Source organism: Sander vitreus, chromosome 22 (assembly GCF_031162955.1).
Source record: "Sander vitreus isolate 19-12246 chromosome 22, sanVit1, whole genome shotgun sequence".
Taxonomy (NCBI): domain Eukaryota; kingdom Metazoa; phylum Chordata; class Actinopteri; order Perciformes; family Percidae; genus Sander; species Sander vitreus.
In genome coordinates, this window is record NC_135876.1 from 18,670,746 (window position 1) to 18,692,390 (window position 21,645).

Genomic DNA, 21,645 nt, shown 5'->3' on the forward strand with positions numbered 1-21,645 from the left:
CCACTGACTGACATGAATTGTTTGACATAATAAACTGAGATTTTTATGATTTTTTTTTTTTAACGGCATATGACATTTTTTTACAAAATGTTTTAAGACATACTATTCTATGACTATCACTTTTTATGACATATATGACTTTTTTTTTTTTTTTTTTTACAAAGTTTTTATGACTTACGATCCCATTTTTTTTTTTTTTTATAATAGTCTTTTTAGCACATAATATAGGCTATTTTTTTTTTTACGGCATACTGACTTTTTTGTAAATCTGCCAATACATGCAGCATATCACTCATCAGAAGTCACCCCTGACTTGATTTTGGAAGCATGACCTACTGATTTTAACTGTTAACAGCAGAGGAAACCGACTTATTTAGACTTTTACAGGCTACTATCCATGAATTGTAATTATCTCCTTTCATCCACTTACACTAGAAACCCAGTTAAGCGCAAACATGGCCAAGAAATCAGCTTACTGAAAAAGCCGACCATAACCCGGTCACTTAAGTGCACGTAAACACACTGAGTGAAACAATATTTTTTTAAAAGAGACTGTGAATTTGTTCTTGCAGTAACTTTAATGACATTGACTCTTGGGTTTATATACAGAGCCCATTGAGGTGGCTGGTTTAAACATGCAGTCACTGGATACGTCAGTTTTCTTCTCAAAGCTTTTGCCTGGTGTCGTGATCTGAATGTGGGGCTTCTCTCGCAGGTTTAAGGGATCCATCCACTTTTCTCATAAGTCCAGTTGCCTTCATCTTTCTTCCTCACCACAGCTGCCAGAAGTGATTGTCATGTAAAAGGAAGCTCAACTGCAGCAGCTTGATAGATGTGTTACTGACGTTGTTCTGTCTGTTTTTGTGTTAAGTGCCTTCTGCGAGCCCTGAGGCCGAGCTACCCACCCCGCTGCCTGCCACCTCAGCCCTGGAGGAGATGGCCCTGTACAGCAACAAGCGCAAACTGAGGCAGGGCCGCCGCAGCCTGGAAACTGCCATGCCCACGTAACACCCCACACTAAGAGAAGAAAGCCGAAGACATAACGCGAACACACCCATTTAGATGCACTGTGGAACACACCAGTGCATCCACAGGAGGTGCAGAGTCACCAAACACTACACACGGTGTCAGTATAGCGAGATTTACTCTCCCATATATAACCACTGCAGAGACTACGACACTGATAGTCACCACACGTACACACTCACTTATATCCTGCGTGCCAGTCTTGCCTATACACTCTGTGGATGAGTTGGCAAGTTGCTCAATAGTCCCTCAACGGCAAGAAAGATAGTGTGGTTAGCTAGGATCGCTACTTACAGACCATTCTTTTTGTTGTACACTTGGTTTACCAAGTAGAAACCAATCTATTTTAAAAAGGAGGTGACCGAAGTTTTTAGTTGTTTAGTTTTTGCACCTCTGATTTTACTGTTTTAAAGAAAAATGCATACTGGAAGAGAAAAGAAATGGGTCATAGCTATACTAACTTCTTGAATTATATTGTTAGGCTTTCATTGAATAGATTGTAAAATGTCAGGGGTTTCTTGAGACTTGGGCAGACAGGAGTGTATATATTAATTGAGGAGGGAACATCCTGCTACCTTCACAATCCCAAATTGTGGAGAGCTTTAAAAAAAAAAAAAAAATGCTACATATCTTTTTTTGCACTGCCACAGATCCGCTTTTTAACAACGTATATCTTAATTTATTGTTTTTAGCATTTTACTCAAATTGAAGGCCTTCTATTTTACACTGTTTTTAACCTCTCTGGTCATTGTGAGCACAAAGACTGATGCTTATCATGATTTATCTTTACATTTCAAAGATAGTTAGGGGTCACTAAATCAAAGATTTCAACTAATGAATTCATATCATTTATTGTACCTTTTTTTTTTTTTTTTCCAGAGAGAATCATATCTACAAATTAGATAGCTTGGACAAAGTATAGCTGTTGCACATCAGTGTCACACCTGTGATTGAGTGTGCTACATTCCCCTTGTAGAGAATATGACTGCACTGAAGGCAGCAGCATTGATCAGGCAGCTTTACAGAAACGGATCACAGTATCAAATACTAAAGTTTGGAACATTCATTTTTAGTATCATTAATTAACGGTACTCACCCTGCCCTGTTTAGGGTATTATTTTTATCAATGTGAATCATTCATTTCAAACCGTGAATTATCTGGGATATTCCAGAGTGACGTGAAGGTAGCAGGTGTTTTTATTTTTCTGTCTATGGTTTATTTAAATCTGACGCCACTGAAAAATCATTTATTATTGTGTGAATAATGTACAAATACTGATAGGAAAGCAAACTTTGGGTTTGAAACTGAGCCAATCTTGACCTAGACCAAGCGCGTGTCTGGACTGCTGACACATCTGGATTTGGACAGGCTTGGTATTGGGATGCTCTCTGCATGTATATTGGTTTGTTAATGGGAGAGCTGAGAGAGGCAGAAACAATTAGAAATTCCTCTCAAGACATTGTTCTTATTCAGTTCACTGCTTGACATACTGTCAGTTTATGTATCTGATGGGTATTTCTGAAGAATCACGGCATAGTAGCATTTGTGTTAATTTAATGTAGGGTCTTCTAATGATAGCTTTCCATGTTGCTCTCACTGACTGAAATTCAGTTTGTTTGATAACATTTGCAATGGCTGATATCTTCTTTTTTTAACTTTGTTAGGTAAATCTTTTTTTCAGATGGGTTTCACTACATTATTAATGCAGTGTTTCAAGTTATTGTTTATTCTTTTGTCTTGCGTTCTCTTTGGAGGCTTTTACTTGCAACTAGGTTGGAGGGAAAGGGTCAGAAGTCCTAGGGTCAAGGGTTAGCGCTCATACAAGACTGTAACTAGTGAATTTGTACAACCAAAGAAGTCTATTTTGTGGTTCAGGAATAATAAATTTTACTTTTCATTTAAGAAGCTGATTCATTGTGTTGTGTCTTTTGTGCTTGATTAAATGTGGAAAACCCCCAAGAGAAGAAGTGAATGCCTAAAAAGGAAAATTTAACACGTGGACACTTTAGTTAGTTACTTAGCTAACAGGTAGAATAGAAGGAAGTCTTCTCTGTCCAGACCTTGCAGACGAGTTCCTCTGCACTGGAGTAAAAGACAGTGCCGTCCTCTGTAGAGACAGAAAGCTTTACTTTTTGCATTATTGATTGTTAATATGTTATTTGATTAAATAAGGAGTTGTTCATTAGATCTAAAACAGAAGGGGACACCCACCCTTTTCAGCGTTCTGTAGCGGGCGTTGTAGAAGGACTCAGAGCTGGAGCTGTCAGGAAGAAGCCACTGGTTATCCTCCCCCTAAGATCAGCAGGGAAGCAGATAACTTTATACCAAAACTTAGTCAGAACCTTTCCAATACATGGCAAACTAAAATTATTTCCTTTCCACACCTGTTAGAAAATATAGAATCCTTGTTTAATTGAGTCATGCACCTATTTCTTTACTTTGTGTGACGTTTTTCTTTTTTACATCCAGGGTTTGCTTTATGGAAAACTATACCATTATCCACTATCCATTAAAGATGCAAAGTTGTAAATGTGAGGCAAACTCACTTGTTCAAGGGTCCTATCTATGGTTATGTCCAGCTCCTCTTCAGGCACCAGGAAAGACATCTTATACCAGTTCTCAAATTCTTGGACACACATGAGCAATTGATTATTATTCTGAGCATTTTATAGGGACAAAGATTCCAGCCATGATAGCAGGAAAGAAGATACAAGCTATTTGGAGAACTGACCAGAGAGCAGGCGCACCCTGCACTGATCCACAAGGTGTTGACAGTAGTTGACCTCTGCCTTGATGTCACGTAGCACCTCATATCTCTGCCGGTACAGGGCCTTCAGCTCTCTGAGCTGCATCAATGAAGTGCCATCTGGCTCCTGCAGCACTGGCTCCCCCTCCATAACCAAATACTGACCTTCATACAAAGACACACAAGGAAAAAATGTATTAACCTATCAAATCTAACTTTTGGCAGTATCAAAGCCACACTGTGCAGACAAGCACAGCTCAACAACACAAACCTTTATTACACATTTAAATAGGGCTGTGACAGTATGAATTTCTTAATGCAGTGAAAAAACAATGTATCCCTGTGGTTTGGCGCTTTATCGCCAATGCTGCCACCCCTAACCTGAACTGCAGTGTCTTTTTGGAGACTTTGTAAATTAAATCAGTAATGATGAATCCAACACTGAATGTCTTCTGTGATTATTCATCCAGTTGTGTAAAAAAAAAAAGAGAGTATAATATGCCATAATAAAGTCATAATATTGTATGTCCAAAAAAAAAATAAATCACAAAAAAGTCATAGTAAAGTATGTCAAAAAAAGTCATAAAAATATCGTAGTATAGTATGTCAGGGGGAAAAATCACGAAAAAAAGTCATAAAAAAGTCATAGTATAGTATGTCGAAAAACACATAGTAAAGAATGTCGAAAAAAGTCACAAAAAAGTATGTCGAAAATAATATAGTGTGTCGAAAAAAGCCATAGTATAGTATATTGAATAAAAGTCATAAAAAAGTATGTCGAAAATAATATAGTGTGTCGAAAAAAGCCATAGTATTGTATAGCAGCACGGTGGCCCAATGGTTAAGACTGTGGTCTCACAGCAAGAAGGCACAGGGTTCGAATCCACATAGAATGTCAAAAAAAAGTCATAGTATGTCGAAAAAAGTCTTAGTGTAGTACTGTATGTCAGAAAAAAAATCATAAAAAGGTCATAGTATAGTTTGTCGAAAAAAGTCATAGTATGTCGAAAAAAGTCATAGTACGTCAAAAAAACTAATAAAAATATCATAGTATGTTGAAAAAAGCCATAGTATATCAAATAAAAGTCATAAAACAGCCACAGCATGGTGACCCAATGGTTAAGACTGTGGTCTCACAGCAAGAAGGCACAGGGTTTGAATCCACATAGTAAAGAATGTCAAAAAAAAGTCATGGTATGTCGAAAAAAGTCTTAGTGTAGTACTGTATGTCATAAAAAAAGTCATAATATAGTATGTTGAAAAAGTCGTGGTATAGTATGTCGAAAAAAGCCATAGTATAGTATGTCGGGGGAAAAAAATCATGAAAAAAAGTCATAATATATTATGTTGAAAAAAGTCATAGTATAGTATGTTAAAAAAAAGTAATACAAATGTCATAATATAGTATGTTGAAAAAAATCAAAAAAAAGTCATAGTATAGTATGTCGAAAAAAGCCATAGTGTAGGTTGTCGAAAAAAGTCATAATATAGTATGTCCAAAAAAGTCACAGTATAGTATGTCGAAAAATGTATAGTATGTTGAATAAATCCATAGTTCAGTATGTCGAAAAAGTCATAGTATAGGTTGTCAAAAAAAGTCATAGTGTAGTACTGTAGTCAGAAAAAAGTCATAGTATAGTATGTCGAAAAAAGTAATAAAAATGTCATAATATAGTATGTTGAAAAAAATTCACAAAAAAGTCACAGTATAGTATGTCGAAAAAACTTATAAAAATGTCATAATGTCAAAAAAAAGCCATAGTATAGTATGTCAAAAAAAAAAAATTCATAATATAGTATGTCGAAAAAAGTCATAGTATAGTATGTCGAAAAAAGTAATAAAAATGTCATAATATAGTATGTTGAAAAAAATTCACAAAAAAGTCACAGTATAGTATGTCAAAAAAAAAAAATTCATAATATAGTATGTCGAAAAAAGTCATAGTATAGTATGTTGAATAAAGTCATAAAAAAAGCCATAAAAAAGTCATAGTGTAGTATGTCGAAAAAAAGTCATAGTATAATACTGTATGTATAAAAACATACACAACATTGTATAGCAGCATGGTTAAGACTGTGGCTTCACAGCAAGAAGGCACAGGTTTCGAACCCACATAGTACAGAATGTTGAAAAAAGTAATAAAAATGTCATAGTATAGTATGTCGGAAAACTCTGTCAAAAAATGCCATTGTATAGTATGTCAAAAAAGTTATAGTGCAGTATGTCGAAAAAAGCCATAATATTGTATGTCGGAAAAAAATGATAGATGATATAAACATTAGAAGTACCTTGACCTCCTCTCGTCTCATGCTGCTGTATAGTTGCTGTGGTGCAGTCGATCTCTCTCTTGACAGCATTGATCTCCTCAGTGAGCTGTCGAAGAAGACTGCGGCGTTCCAGCAGCACAGCCTTGTTCTCCTTAAGGATGCGGTTGATCTTGCTGCCTCGTCCCACTTTAAAATCCTCAAAGGCTTCTGCTTTGGATGGAGTAGAGCTGGGCAGAGAATGCAAACTCTTCAGTTGCAATGGTATAAAAACAACACTGCACATTCCTTTTATAGAATTACCACTGATATCTGAGCTGACCATGTATTAGATAAGACTATATTCATATAATACATTACACATACTCAGGGTTAAAGGGTTCATTGCCAGGCGGTTGTGACTCCTGCGTGTCCTGGCTCTCTGTGTCTGGTTCTTGTGACTCCTGTTCCCTCTCAGGCGTCTGGACAGAATTCAGCTTTGATTTGGAAGCACTCTCCAAACGCTTCCTTGAAACTGGACTCCCCTCTCCCTGTCTCTTGCTTTGGTTGGATAATCACATTGAGTGTGCCATTAGGAAAACCAAACTAGTGCATTTAACTTAGTCTAGTCCTGTAGTCTGTAATCATGCTCAAAGTTTTGGAATTACAGATGCAATCATGGGGGATGGAAACAAGAAGTGTGGGATAATACAGAGGTTCACCTACCTCTGTTTGTCCCTAGACATTTTAGTGTTGGCTTTGGTCGAACTTGGGCGAAGAGCCTCCACATCCTCAGTGCTGTCTCTAGTATCCCACTCCTAAAAGAGTTTACAAATCAACATCTAATCAAAGCTCAATCACAAACAGGCTGTCAGTGGTACAATAGACAAATAGAATTACAACTACTAATTTCCACGAGATGCCCTGAACGGTGAATCAGATGTTGACTGACCTTGATAGCAGCTGTGTAAGCACTTTGGTCTTTCTCCATCAAGTTGAAGGTCTGGCATAGCTGTGCCTTCACCTTCTGTTCCTGTTCCCTGCTCACATAAATACATAAACATGCTGAATCACTTACCATTCAAATAAAGCCTCGTTCCGATTTTTGTCTAAAGAAACACTTCATTTTGATTTCAAAAGGTAGATGATACTCACTGCACAGCAAGCTTGAACTGGGCAAACACTGCTTGGACCTGCCTGATACTTATGATCTGTAATTAGATGTCATGCGGAGAGAAATTAAAGCCTTCAAAAAACAATTCTAAGCCAAAATTTGGTGTGACAGAAAACATTGACTGTGTTCTTCATTATGTTCTCACACTGATTTCCTCCAGGCTTCCCTTTAGGTACCTCTGAACCTGGCTGTGGATCTCAGCCAGCTGGGCTTCAGACAACGGCTCGTACATAATTCTCGGACGGTTCACCTGGTAAAGGGTGAATGATGGCATTTAACTTCTAATATGAACCAGCTGAAATGTGTTTCGGATTCTAATGTGTTAAAATGAACATTAGGAAGCACTGTCTGGTACTTAAACATAACGTGAGTTACATACTTTAATACAGGTCGAATTACAGTATTTGTACAGCAGGGCTCGATATTAAGGCTTGTCCGGGAAAAGTGGATTTTTTTGTAGGGCAAGTGGAAGAGAAATGTACTTGCCCCACTGGACAAGTTAAAACTCAGACAAAATAAAATGCCATTTTACTTCATGTTATGTGCCACTCATTACGTCTATTTTACCGATTTCATTTTACCGATTTGAAACAAATGTATTTTTTCCCCACAATCCGTCAAACCAGCGTCCAACTCAGAATGCTTTGATTGGCCAATCAGGAGTCGGTCCAAGTAATAATCGCCCGCAGTTTAAACATAAATTTTTACCTGCCTCCGAAGAACAGTGGTGGAGACTAGAGTGGAGATTGATGTTTCTTCAGGCTCCGCAGCACGGCCAAGTGCCATGGAAAGCACCAAAAACAATTAACCTTACAACAACAGCACCATACGAGTTAAAAAGGGAAAGAGCTGGAGAGATGAATTGGACTGGGTGCGTTATGAAGGAGTAATGTCTGCGGCAACCCAACTTGGCTGTAAGTGATGTTAGCTAGCTAGCATCGGCAGCTGTGTACCTACCAAGCATTAGCAGCATTTGTGTCGGTTAAATATACGTAGGTCCAAAGATACAGGAGTGAATAGTGTTCCAGTTATGTTGCCGATGTGATTTACCCACCTGGACAGACACAGTCCATACTGGAGCCTGCATCAAGGTCAGACAGTTTTAGTTTTTACACCAAGTCACCACTACCTCTGGAGATACACTGCACACCGGCGTGCAAAGTAGGCCTGCACGATTCGGGGGGGAAATATGAATCACGATTTTTTAGCTTAGAACTGATATCACGATTCTCTGCCATGATTTTTTTCTCACGAAGTGTATTGTTTATTGCACACATGAACCATGACAAAACAAAACAAATTGGCAGTACCAAATAATAGATTTTTCTTTGGCACCTATAGCACATTGCGCATCAACCACAAGCCTGTAAACATAGAGGCTTCAATGAATAAAGAAAATAAGTACATACTGACCATTTAAGTAGGCTACCAAAAATAGTGACATATAACACATTGAACTAAATATGGCCCTGATACAGGCTCTATCTGAACTTCTTGAACATGTCTTAACATAATTAAAACATGTCAATGTCAAATGCTTTCAATAAATTAATTGAAGGAGAAAAAAAAAAAAAAGAGTTCACGATTTTATAACGATTTATTGTGCAGGCCTAGTGCAAAGTATTACTTTGTATTATGGATTCGACTGTGAGATTGGCAATCAAATCCTTCGATCGAAGCCTTGAATATTCAGGGTCACTCCTAGAAATTACTATACCTCATTTCATATTATGGGGTAATGCATATATAATAAAAAATAAAAACAAAATAAAAAAGAACGAAGCATACTGATTTGGGCATCGATAACCATGGCAACGACCAAAGTTTCAAAGCATTTGAGTCAGCCATAAGACATATTTCATTATAACACATTATAATGAAATCTGGGCTGTCTCACCATTTTCCTGTGAGCTCTACTCACCAATGTATTGTAGAAGGACAGTTCCTCTTTCAGCATGTGTACATCCTTCTGAAGTTTCTTGATCTGAGCCTAATCACAACAAAAATGTCATGAGATCACTCACAGGAGCACAGCACAATGCAGACTGTAAACAAAAGTAATATTTGTACCCATGCAGGACCTCCCTGAGTATTTTTTGTGTCACATGAAATGGTATGTGCAATATCATGTAAACTCACTGCTGGATCCATGTGTTCATTAACAGCAGGGTTTGTCCGGACGCACATCATTCTGCTGGCAAAACGCAGTGTAGAGAGCTGCAAAGAATAGTAATTATCATCCAGAGCTGAAATGACACCACATGCAGTAAGAAAGAGACTGCTTTTTTTTAATATCATATATTCCACTGCTTACTGTTTCTTCTATCTGTGCAGCCTCACCATAGATGTTGGCCACAAGCACAGTGTTGCAGTTCCCTCCTGCAGAAACAGACAAATGCATTATGTTTTACAAGTATTACAAAAAAAAGGTACCACTTAAAGCTTTAGTGCATAAGTTTTTAATATTAATGAACGTCCATTTCATTTAAGCCATTGCCAAATGAGTTGATACAAAGTTAATTAAGACTATCAGCTCCACAAAACTCTCTGTATTTCTCAGTATGACTATGTTCAGAAACTGGTGTCATCCGGCGGCTTTGGCGAAGATAATTACTTCTCTAAAGAGTCCATTTTTTGTAATCCTCCGTTTTTTGTTGTCATTACTTAGAAATTCCTCATGGGGGAGAGAGAAACTACGCACTATAGCTTTAAACTACCAAATTTCCACCATCAGCATCAGTCATACTGCATGCAGTCTCACCCAGTGAGTCCTTGAGGGCATGAGTGAGTTTACTCTGTCTGAAGGGAACATGGTCTCTGCGACGGTCTGCCAGGGCCAGGATGGCCTGTTCCAGGAAAGACAACGACTTGTTGATGTACATGGCTTCTTTAAACATCTGACCCTCTGACTGGAAGGAGAAGGTAAAATGAAGTGGGAAAAAATATAAAGTTACATGAAAAATCTTAGAGGAGGCTTATTCTTTTTTCACTTTGTCTAGATGATCAAAAAGACAAGATTATATAACCAGGCAAATTTAAAATAGAATGTGATTCTAACATCCCACCTGGACATTACCTTATTCAAAGGATCTAACATGTTAAAGTGTTAAAGGTCACATTATGCAAAATGCAATTTTTGTATGGCTTTTCAACATAACTATGTGTATGTGTGAAGTCAGACATTCTCAAACTCACCCCGGTCTTTCCCAGCCTCTCTGACCCGGCCAAATCCACCAGATTCAGCTTGGAAGTGACATACTTGGCAACAGACAAAGTCCGTGAGCGAGACTGTAATCAAGAAAGACATTTTCTCCTACTTAAAATCATATGCAGGAAAAGGCATGTAACTACAGTAAACAATACTGTCAACCCTTAAAGGTAAATGGACTCATACCTCTATATGCACAGTGAAAATACAGTGGGACCTGGAGGAGTTTCTGTTCAAGGCATGAGATCCAATAATGCGATTCATCTCACCCTGAGTAAAGAAAACAGCTTTATCAAGGTTACATTTTCAATGTATTAATCCATTAAATCCTGGAACTTTAATAACTTAAGACGGACTTAAGTACGTCTTTAATAATGACTCCATTTAATTTTTTGGGGTGAATTATTCCTTCAAATAGGACAGGTTTTTACAGCAGTTAACATCAGACCTCAAACAGCAGGTTGAGAGCCTCCTCCTCACTGTGGACAGGGTGAAGAGACAGACCCCTGATGAACACCCCTCTGCCTGGCTCCTCCACCACCACCATGCCACGAGGAGACAGTGGTAAATCTTGCAGCGATGACAGCAGGTCCACCAGGGTCTCATTGTAGATCTCCAGGTAGGACAGGTGCACAGAGAAAACATGCTCAGTCCTTTTGTCCATCTCCTGAAACACCTAAAAAACATTTAAAGAATGAAAAAAAAAAAGAAAAAAAAAAAACATATTTAATTAAGTGGAGCAGCCAGGGTCTTTCAGATATAAACATTTTCACATGATGCGATTACCTCCTGAAGGGCCCGAGGAATGATGCCTCTTTGCTTGTACGATTCGGTGGATCCTGTCATGGTGTAAGTCTTTCCTGCACCTGTCTGCCCAAAACACATTAAAGTACCTGAAAAACACACAACAGAAGACAATAGATTATATAAAAATTTCTTGGAAGATAAATCACAAGGGAATTTGGGCCCTTTAACTGGCTGTGATAGAGTCACAAGACAAAAGAAAAACAACAAACCTACAGTGTGTTGACAATAAGTTTTGCTTATCTGGTATTAATACTCAACTACACACACCACACAGTTTTAAGTATATAGAAAGATCTACCATTATAGCCATCCAGTGCTCCCAGTACCACCCGCCTACACACTCTGGCGTACAACTCCTCCTGGGATACATCCTGCAGGATGCCTGCCAGCTGGAATGACCAGGAACTCAGCTGACTTTTCCTGGAGTCCTGGGGCTTCCTTGAGTCTTTTCTGTGATGGATGTTCACTGTCTGGGAGACAAGACACAAAAAGAAGTTTTAGGTGAAACATTACACTACCAAACACAGGAATTATTTTCAAGCATAAAAATGCATTGAAATTATGCCAGAAGATGTCCACTGTGCTGTGTGTTCCAGGACTGAAATATTGTATCTGAAATGTGATGCAATTTGTATTCTAAGTAACTTTAGACATGTTGTCTTGTCATAGCAACAAAAGCACATGTCTAAGCAATGGCTCCGTTCCTTTTTAATTGTCCCAGTGAGCAATCATGCATAATATCAGGGCCCTGGAAATAGACACTACTGCAGCCATCATTAAGTCAAAAGAAAGTTGGTGGAGGTTAATCGTTTGACTTCAAAATTAAATTGAAACGTTTTGTACATGTCCTAACTAAATGTCTAATTACAGCTTCTTGTTAACGATGGTTTTAATGTACAGTAGCTTTTTTAAACACATTTTTTTAGGAGGCCATTTTTTATAATGACCCAATGTTATGTGTCTGTACGTGTAGCTATAGTATGTTTATGTGAATGTGTAGCTATGCATGTATGTATGTGTGTATGTATGTATTATGGCATGTATTAATATTGACAATTAACATGAATTGGATAGATTAACAATATGTATTGTTGTCTTGTTTATTTGTATGTTGTTTGAATGTGTTTTTATCGTGCACTCCTGACTGCAGATCACGTTTCCCATTTGGGATAATAAAGTGACTGAACTAATACACATTTATGTATATACATAAGTGTATTATTATATATTGGATATATTGGGCCGACCTAGCTAGTAACGTTAGTCTAAAAATCATAACTTTTCGTTTTAAACGTTTTAAACCAGCGTGCTTTCGCTTGCAAATTACAAAAATTCTTCGTGCTAAGTTTAAATTTTACCCCCAACCAATGAAAACAAAACTTGCTAGCTAGTTACTCGTATTAAAACCATAGGTCGTAAATATTAAACCGGAGATGTACCTGTCCGTCAGGAAGACATTCAATGAGGTCTTGAGAGAAGTGTGCCGTTGGTCTGATTCGGACAAACACTCCGACTCTACTGCTGTGAGCCTTCATACCACCTCTGTCAGAGACACGACGACAACCCAACGAAACTCAAGCCAACCGCCTCTCAACCTGCTGTACTGTACAAATATATTAACTTAAGCCACCTATACTATTTAACGAGAGGTTTCAGGTGAGAATAACGTTAAGTAATTTCAGCTCACTTTATCGGCTCCAGTTCATCACCTCTGTTAACCCGTCTGTGGTTTCAATTCAGCGTCATGGCAACGACCGCGCGCGCGCAGTATGGCAAAGTGAGTGACCCAGCGCCTGACTATAAACCTTTGTTTTTAAATCATACACTCATATTTAAATATACAGAATTAACACACACTATGATTAAACTGATTCTTAAACACGCCAATTAGTTATTCAGTTCGTTAGTCATATTTTGTAAATTACTTAATAAAAACAATGAAACCATCCTCTAAAAAAGCGCATATTTTTTGTTATTCCAACTCGTGATTGGTCATTCATAAGAGACACTTTATTTTTTATTTGATCAACTAACGTTACACAACTACAACTGCATTTCATAGTGCAATCTGTGTTGTATAATGACGACAAGAGAGCTGATCATTGAATTAATGAATTCATTAATTTATGCATTTAAGACTATTGACTTAATACACTTATTTATTACTTTTTTGGATTTAATCAATGGAATTTAAAAAGTATAACTCTAAAAATTAAGGAGCCTAAATAATGAAAAATGTATCAAATAAATGAGGCCATTAAAAGTTATTTTCAATATTCGGTCTTTAAATTAAGAACAATGATTTTATTAATTATCTAAATGCCCTATTTTCTTGTTAACAAAAAAAAAATCATATTTACATTAAGTGGTAATCACCAAAATACATTGTGCACACTCTTTAATCTAACAAAGGTGTTGGAAGTATTCCCTTCCTAATAAAATATTTCCAAAGTCAATTTTCGAAGTATTTTAAATCCTACACGGTTTGCTAGGTTGCACTCTCCCTCTCTGCTTTTGTTGGCACATTGCTAGGGCATTAACCTCACCAACGTGCGCATGCATTTGCACCCTCAGAAGCAAGACAAACTAGAGATTAAATACTCCCCTTTGTACCTTTAGGTTTTGTCCTGTGCTTTATATTTAAAGCTACAGGCATTCATTTTTAGCCACTAGGGGGAGGAAAACATCAAAACAAGCACTAAAAACCAACAGCTAAATTGTTGTTTCTAAAGTGAAGAAAATGGGCTACTTGCACATCAAGAAGGCAGACACAGAACAAGATTAGCATCAACCTAGTCTCGCATTGCCAGACCTTCCTCCACAGCGCTGCAGAGGAATGTCTGGCTAGTCCATACAACATTCCTGGATAGGAGAAAAACATGCTCTAGTTTATTGGCACTTCTTTAAACCAATCACAATCGTCTCAGGCGGCGCTAAACCCCAAAAACAGCAATGGCGCCTCTGCAAAATAGTCTCGGGAAGGAACTTGTTTTTTGATGGAACGTGTACGTTCAAAAGTTGTTTTTTTTCGTGCAACAGAAAACTCAGATTCAACACATAGTCTAGCTAGCTGTCTGGATTTACCCTGCAGAGATCTGAGGAGCAGTTAACCATAGTCCTCATAAATCGACCTGGAGTTTAGAATGCCAACACAAAGAAAACGGAAGGTGAGGGACATCTGGCAGAACTTCTGGCAGCACCGGAACAATCCCATAAATGAAACGTTGTCGATATAGACTAGCATCAACCTGATTTGGGATTTGAAATATCTTGGGCTTTGGTTTACAGATGCTCACCTGTCATGGAGTAACTCTGTAACACACATTACAGTTGTTCTTCACTAAGACTCCACCCACTGACAAGGACACTATAAAGAAGGTGTATGTGCAGATAGGAGGCTAATCTATGTTCAAGATGAGAGGGCTCACACTGCTCTGTTTGCTTGGATTAATTCTCACAGCATCCACTCTAAAAAGGGCGAGACTGAGTTTTCTCGAATTTACTGATCTTAAAAGATATGGAAGGATATAACTTTAACTATTAAGAACAATTCTGTAGTTTGTTTATTCTTTTTCTGTAAATGAATGATAATTTGCTAAAAGCTGCTTTGTTTGGAATCCAATGTCAATGTCCTTACTTTCCAAACACTGTAATGTCCTTGAATTAAGGTTTCAAATTCCAATTCCATACAACCAACTAAATGGTGGGTAGTCTGGGAGAAAGTCATATCACCATTTTCCATGAGATGAGAGAAGTCAAAGTATGCAGTGTCAAATATTCTTGGTAATAAATGGCTGTTAACCAATGAACAAGCTGGACTTTGATATTTAGCTAGTGAAGCACAAATCACTTTAGCATAAACAAACTGTAACAAACTCCACCTACTGACATGGGCACTATAAAGCAGGTGAATGTGCAGATAGGAGGCTAATCTATGTTTAAGATGAGAGGGATCCCACTGCTCTGTTTGTTGGGATTAATTCTCACAGCATCGACTCTATCAATGGTAAAACTGGTGATTTTCCCCAGATTTTCTTATCTCAAAATATACTGAAAAATGTTGTAACTTTAAGTTATTCTCGCAGCATTACCAAGACCTGGTGTGTTAGGCTTGGAGATGATAGGCTACTATAAAGGAAATTACTTCAATTAATTAAAAATACTAAATGCTATGTTTCTGGAGTTTCATTTTGATGCAATAGCTTACATGTTATGTGAATGTTACTATGCAGGCCACAAATGTATGGAAGCAAAGATTTTAATATTACAAGCAAATTAATACCTAATTGTTAAATGTAATCACTGCTGCATAGTTAAAGTTCGACTAAAACTTAATGCTGAAATTTAAACACCACTTACAATTAACAATTAAAGTGATATTTAAATTTCATAATTTAGGTATTCGGTTACATATAAATTATAATTATAATGGCATTTCAATATTTATTGTGACACTACTCTGATGTAAAACAACTAAAAATACATTTTATTTTCATAGTTTTTTCAAGAATCGAACAAATCAGTAGAGGCTACAGCATTTATCATACTGCTGCTATTTCTATTGATTATTTAGTTGCTTTATTTACAACCCAAAGTCCATGTCCTTTGCAACAAACTGTCAAATGCATACTAAGCAAACACTATCATGACCTTGTAATAAATTATTCTAAAATACATTTACAGATGCCAGTAGGGAGTTTATATCCGATGGAAAATGAGAATGGGACTAACACAACAACCAACTCATCAATGGTGGGTAGACTTTGTGGGAGAAAGCGATTTTAACATTGTCCAAGCGGGTTTTGGAAGTCAAAGTATGGTGTGTCAAATGTTTTTGGTAATGGGGTTGTTTGCTTTGGAGATCAATGGCAGGTTTTTTTCAGCTTTCTCTCTAGACATGAGTTGTGCTTTGATCTTGTGATATCTACAGGATCTCTGCCTTCCTGTATAGGGACGAGTGTTTTCTATAATATCTCTTGGTTTCAAAGAAGAGTATTGACTTTGGCACTGACTGAACCTTGGGGCCTGTGCCTGAAGATTGCCACTGATAACTTGGTTTCATAAATTTCACATTATCCAAACGTTTCCTTTTACTACAACATGTCTTAATTTTGTATCCAACCTGTTAGGCAAAGTACTTCATTCTCTTTGCAATGATTTGAATATTACACAAATTTTACTTTGCCTGACTTCAATTATTAATTCTAAATTACACCAAGGGTTAAAAATACATTTAAATTTTTATTACATGTATTGTTCAATTTCTATGTAACAGGTTCATTTATCCCACAGAAGTGTGAATAACCCAAAGACAGCATACATTAGCCTTCTTTCACAGTCCAAGAGTTTGATGCTGACTATAGGACTTTCTGCAGACCTTGCAGGAACAAGCATAGGCAGACTGCTGTGTCATTGAATTAGAGTAAATATGTATATACTTTTTTATTAAAGTGCAATGACTTTCTATTTCAGGTAATACAGGATCGCAGATAATATATAGTACAGGTATGTAGACTTTCATAAATTAAACTAAAGATTAAACATCTGACTGTTCTTTTTCATAATATTCGTTTTGATGTCTCACTAAGGGAAGCAAGCCTCACTGCGACCCTCAGAAGCACTTTTCTCATTACACCAATCCTGATTGGCTGGTAAACGCATGTCCACCTACCATAAATAGTGTGTGCGGATGGCAAAGCCCCATTCAAAAACCACTTCTCACCCGAAGCACATCTCGGGTCAAGGTTAGTCAGACAAAGAGAGGGACCATATCCTCAACATCCCAGTCGTTCCAGAGGGTTATCTTGGCTCTGCGTTAGTCTCCATTCAACGCAGGTGTCAGGCCAAGAAAAATGAGGATGAAGCACTCCAGCTTTGTCTAACTTGTAAAACCTCCTCATGGGGAGCAAAAAACAAGAGAACCACCTGATAGCCTCTCTCTCCACAGGTGACGCAGGTGACTCTTTGTTGTCCAAACAAATCTGTTCCGTTCAGATTATGTCTGAGTCTACTCGGTCTTATGGTGTCTGCCATCCTAGTGGTGTGTCTCGGTCGCCTCCATATGAGGGAGTTCCAGTGCTGGGTGGCTTCCCTCAGGCTGGACCCCGTGCGTTGTGGTGTTGGTCACACGAGAGTGCGTTATGGTGCTGGAGAGCCCTGTCTTTCCTGACCTCGGCGGTGTTCTCTCCCTGAAGCATCTTCAACTTCCGTCGCTCGGGGGTCATAACCGTCTTCGTGACGGTGTATATGAACTGTAAGGGGGGTATGCGCTCCCGACAGGAGCAGGGAGTGCCTACTCTCTCTCAGAGAGGCGCACATGCCACTAGCCCTGAACAGGGGGGCGGACCGGCGGACCAGCTGTCCAGGGGTGCCCCGCTATACGGGGAATGGACACCCGAAGATCATGGAACAGATTTGGGTGCGCATCAGATTTGGACGCGCTACGGCCGTGCCACAGTGGATCTGTTCTAGGGCTGTTGGAACAAATTCCAAAAGTCGAATATAATTTGAATAGTAAAAAAATCAATACTATTCAAATGCTGAAATTACTATTCAAATGTGATTTGTTTTAATAAATAGGTTGGCTAATGTTAGCTAATCTCCCTATTCTCATGTCAGATGAACAATAAGTTACGGGAGTGAGAAACACAAGGCATTGTGAGCTAACGTTAGATACCAGGTAACGTTAGTACAAGGGGGAGTGACAAGCTGCGGCTGGAAATCAGAAGAAGGATGGAAAATAGTTTTAACATGACTTTAAAATCGACATCCACCGAGCCAAAATGCTTATGTTATCAATAGTTAGCTCGTTCTGGTTTCCTAACTGCGTCGCGAGTTATAGGAGCTTAGCTGGGAGCTTCAAGAAGACAGCTAAAGTTAATGTTAGCTGCCCTACAGCTGTCAGAGTTAGCTTCAAGTTCATATATTACCTTCTAACAGCACCGTTTGGCTTAGTTATCAATGCCGTTACCATCGTGGCTAACACTTTTGTTACTTAGTTTATGACAAGAGCCGCTTCACTACACATGTAAGATAATGTTTCACTACAGAGTTCTCTGTTGATTTGTGTTTGTTGCTGTGTGCGTGTTGGAAAATAATGTAAACAGAGAGCGGCGTGCCAGAAATGCAATGCGCCATGACGTAGGTCCCCTTCAAGGCCAGGCTAATGTTGGAAGTCCCTCTAGTGGACAGAATGTGTAACAACAACCACATGCTTATAGTGGTATTGACAATGCATAAGCCTGAGTAGTGTAGTACATATTTATAACAGGCTGCATTTGAGTATTTCATATTCAAATTGTATTTGAATATTTAAAGAAATTACAAATGAAATTCAAATGGTATTATAGAGGAAGACTGACAGCTCTAATCTGTTCGCGTCAAAAGAAAACGCGCAATGAGCAATGTTTTTCTCCCTGCGCAGTCTGGGAGCTCCCTCAGCGTAGATGCACTAGTGCACGCCTGGCAGAGGTGGAAAAAGTACTAAAATATTGTACTCAAGTAAAAGTACCAATACTTTAATGAAATATTACTCAAGTACAAGTGAAATTACCTATCTGAAAAATAACTCAAGTAAAAGTAATAAGTAGTTCATTTAAAATGTACTTTAAGTAAAAGTTACTTAGTTACATAAAAAAAACAAAAAACTGTTAAACTTTGTCAGTGTCCTACATACTAGGGCTGCACAATTGATCGCAATTTTATCGAAATCGCAATATGGACTAGTGCAATATCCAAATCGCAGAAAGGCACAATATGTGTCAAACCATTCTGAATGAAGTATTGTGGTGCTGCAGAGACGTCCCGGCCTACAAATCCTATCCTACAGACTACAGAAAACATCTTTGTTTGGTACAGATCCTCACAAATATCAAACTATAATCATTTTAATTTTTTAAGATTTAATATTAGTCAAGGAAAATGAGAATAATGATACAAACATGATCATTCCCTTCAATATCATGAATCACATTGCAATCGCAATATCAGTCAAAATAATCGCAATTAGATATTTTCCTCATATCGTGCAGCCCTACTACATACGTTGTCCTACGGGTTGCTAGTGCTAGACAAAAATTAACAATGCCACGAAACATGTTGTTTTGCTAATTGGCAATTTGCTATTAGTCATGAAAACTTAGTTTGAAGTCCCAATGCACAAATACTTGTCAAAACATGCTCCTGCAGATTAGATGTGGAGTTATTAAATGCTGCCAGTTCAGTCACCTTTGGCAGGCACATCTGGAATTGCATGATGATACTATTGGCCCTCTTGAATTTAAATGAAAAACAGTCTTTCAAATGTGGCCAAGGATTTTCGTCGTTTTGGGCAGCAGAATTCGATGTTTCAGCTAGGATGACATCACCACTGCCATCACTGCATATTTTTTATTTATTTTTTTTACTTTTTGCTTGGCATTGTCGGTGTTGTGTCTTTAATCAAACTTTTTTTTACTTTACTGACAATAGAGCTTTCTTTCACTGCAGTGGTTCCGGGTGCGATTTTTTTTCTTCCTTTCGTTTTTCGTTAGTCTAAGTTTTTTTTTTATTCAGTAACGTACGAGATTTGTAATGTAGCGAAATACAATACTTCACTCAAAACGTAATCAAGTACATTTTAAATTACTGATTTTAAAAACTACTTGAAAAATACAAAATACACAACAAAATTACTCAATACAGTAACGTGAGTAAATGTATTTCGTTACTTTCCACCTCTGACGCCTGGCCCCAATCCATCTAGAACAGGCATCGAGATTGGTCACCTGGTATTCACCTGGCTGCATCATATATTGTACCTCAATCATCAGGTATCATTCATTTTCATTTTGGCCACAGACACAATGAAACTAGCAATAGCGAGCACTTTGTACTAAGAATTCTTCAGGACAAGTAATAAGTTCAAGAATGGGAACATTTCCATTTTAAGTAAATAATATGGCCTTATTTTATCCTATAGTGTGTTACTCTGTGCTTGCTTTTTGATTATTACAAATAATAAAACAAAAATCTTAAAGTAGAAGATACTGTATACTGTCTCTTATCACATACATTATTAACAGGTAAGTAAGTGGTCTTGAAGAGGATTTTTTTTTTTGTCTCGGTATTGAATGTCTCTCATAGACCTTTTTCACAGCAAACATGTTGACATGTCATAGTAAGAAAAGCACAGGTGTATTCAAAACCATTAATGATGGCTGCGTTCCACTTAGGAGAGGCCCTGGTGTTGTGCATGCTGACTCACTGAAATAGCTCACTGGGACACTAGATGGAACTGAGCCGTCGTTAAGGTGATCAGTTTCAGCTGTGCTTTTCCTACTATGACAAGTCAAAATGTCTGCTGTGAAAAAGGTCCATTTGGACTCAGTCTTAACTTGGACTTGAACCTCTTTGGACTTGGTCTTGACTCTGTCTCGACTAGTCCTGGTCTTGGACCTGTCTTGGACTCGACAAAGGTGGATTTGACTAAAGCCCTGTTGTTAGCTCTGGCCTCAGCTAAACGGGTTAGTGATATTCATGCGCTCTCGGTGCACCCTTTGTGCGTTAAGTTTGCCCCAGGGGATGTGTAGGTTACATTGAAGCCCAACCTGGCCTTTGTACCTAAGGTGATTGGTTGATGTTCTCCTATTTACCTGCTGGCTTTCGCAGCCTCGCCTGGTGAGCAGCGGGGGCACGCACGTGTTATGTCCAGTTCGTGCTGTGCGCACTTACATGGATAAGACAAGGGGTTTCAAACGGAGAGATCAGCTGTTCCTTTCCTGGACTAACCCTCACAAAGGGGAACCTGTCACAAAGCAAAGCCTCTCCTGCTGGGTGGTGTAGGCTACTGGCCTTGGCTTGTACGGGTCAGGGGCTTCAGCCTCCCCCGGGTCTGCATGCACACTTGGCTCGTGGCTTGGCCGCATCCTGGGCCCTATTCAGGGATGTTTCTGTTAGGGACATTTGTGCTGCAGCGAGCTGGTCCTCGCCTCTCACTTTTGGCAGGCACATCTGGAATTGCATGATGATACTATTGGCCCTCTTGAATTTAAATGAAAAACAGTCTTTCAAATGTGGCCAAGGATTTTTCGTCGTTTTGGGCAGCAGAATTCGATGTTTCAGCTAGGATGACATCACCACTGCCATCACTGCATATTTTTTTATTTATTTTTTTACTTTTTGCTTGGCATTGTCGGTGTTGTGTCTTTAATCAAACTTTTTTTTACTTTACTGACAATAGAGCTTTCTTTCACTGCAGTGGTTCCGGGTGCGATTTTTTTTCTTCCTTTCGTTTTTACGTTAGTCTAAGTATTCAGTAACGTCACTTTGAGATTTGTAATGTAGCTGAAATACAATACTTCACTCAAAACGTAATCAAGTACATTTTAAATTACTGATTTTAAAAACTACTTGAAAAATACAAAATACACAACAAAAATTACTCAATACAGTAACGTGAG

At 38.2% G+C, this 21,645-nt stretch overlaps 2 protein-coding genes across 10 annotated transcripts in view; one reads left to right on the forward strand and one right to left on the reverse strand.

Moving 5' to 3' along the window:
- Positions 1-2,937, forward strand: part of scrib (scribble planar cell polarity protein) — a 69,072-nt gene extending 66,135 nt beyond the window's left edge. For 7 of the 9 annotated variants that reach the window (XM_078281147.1, XM_078281149.1, XM_078281141.1 and 4 more), the window contains one exon: positions 872-2,937. In XM_078281147.1, the coding sequence (XP_078137273.1) occupies positions 872-1,008 (137 nt within the window). In that variant the 3' untranslated portion in view covers positions 1,009-2,937. The remainder of the gene's footprint in view (positions 1-871) is intronic. The other 2 variants (XM_078281146.1, XM_078281148.1) reach the window with 1 other exon arrangement.
- On the reverse strand, positions 2,160-12,810 carry kif9 (kinesin family member 9). Its single transcript, XM_078281151.1, has 20 exons — positions 12,646-12,810; positions 11,505-11,676; positions 11,186-11,292; positions 10,848-11,075; positions 10,586-10,669; positions 10,387-10,479; positions 9,953-10,100; positions 9,506-9,570; positions 9,331-9,408; positions 9,113-9,181; positions 7,337-7,441; positions 7,173-7,228; positions 6,970-7,057; positions 6,744-6,835; positions 6,405-6,578; positions 6,063-6,268; positions 3,759-3,938; positions 3,574-3,653; positions 3,239-3,319; positions 2,160-3,134 (listed from the first exon to the last, which is right to left on the reverse strand). The coding sequence occupies exons 1-20, from the start codon at positions 12,739-12,741 to the stop codon at positions 3,045-3,047; spliced, it is 2,292 nt and encodes a 763-aa protein (XP_078137277.1). The 5' UTR covers positions 12,742-12,810; the 3' UTR covers positions 2,160-3,044.
- Positions 12,811-21,645: the final 8,835 nt, after the last annotated feature.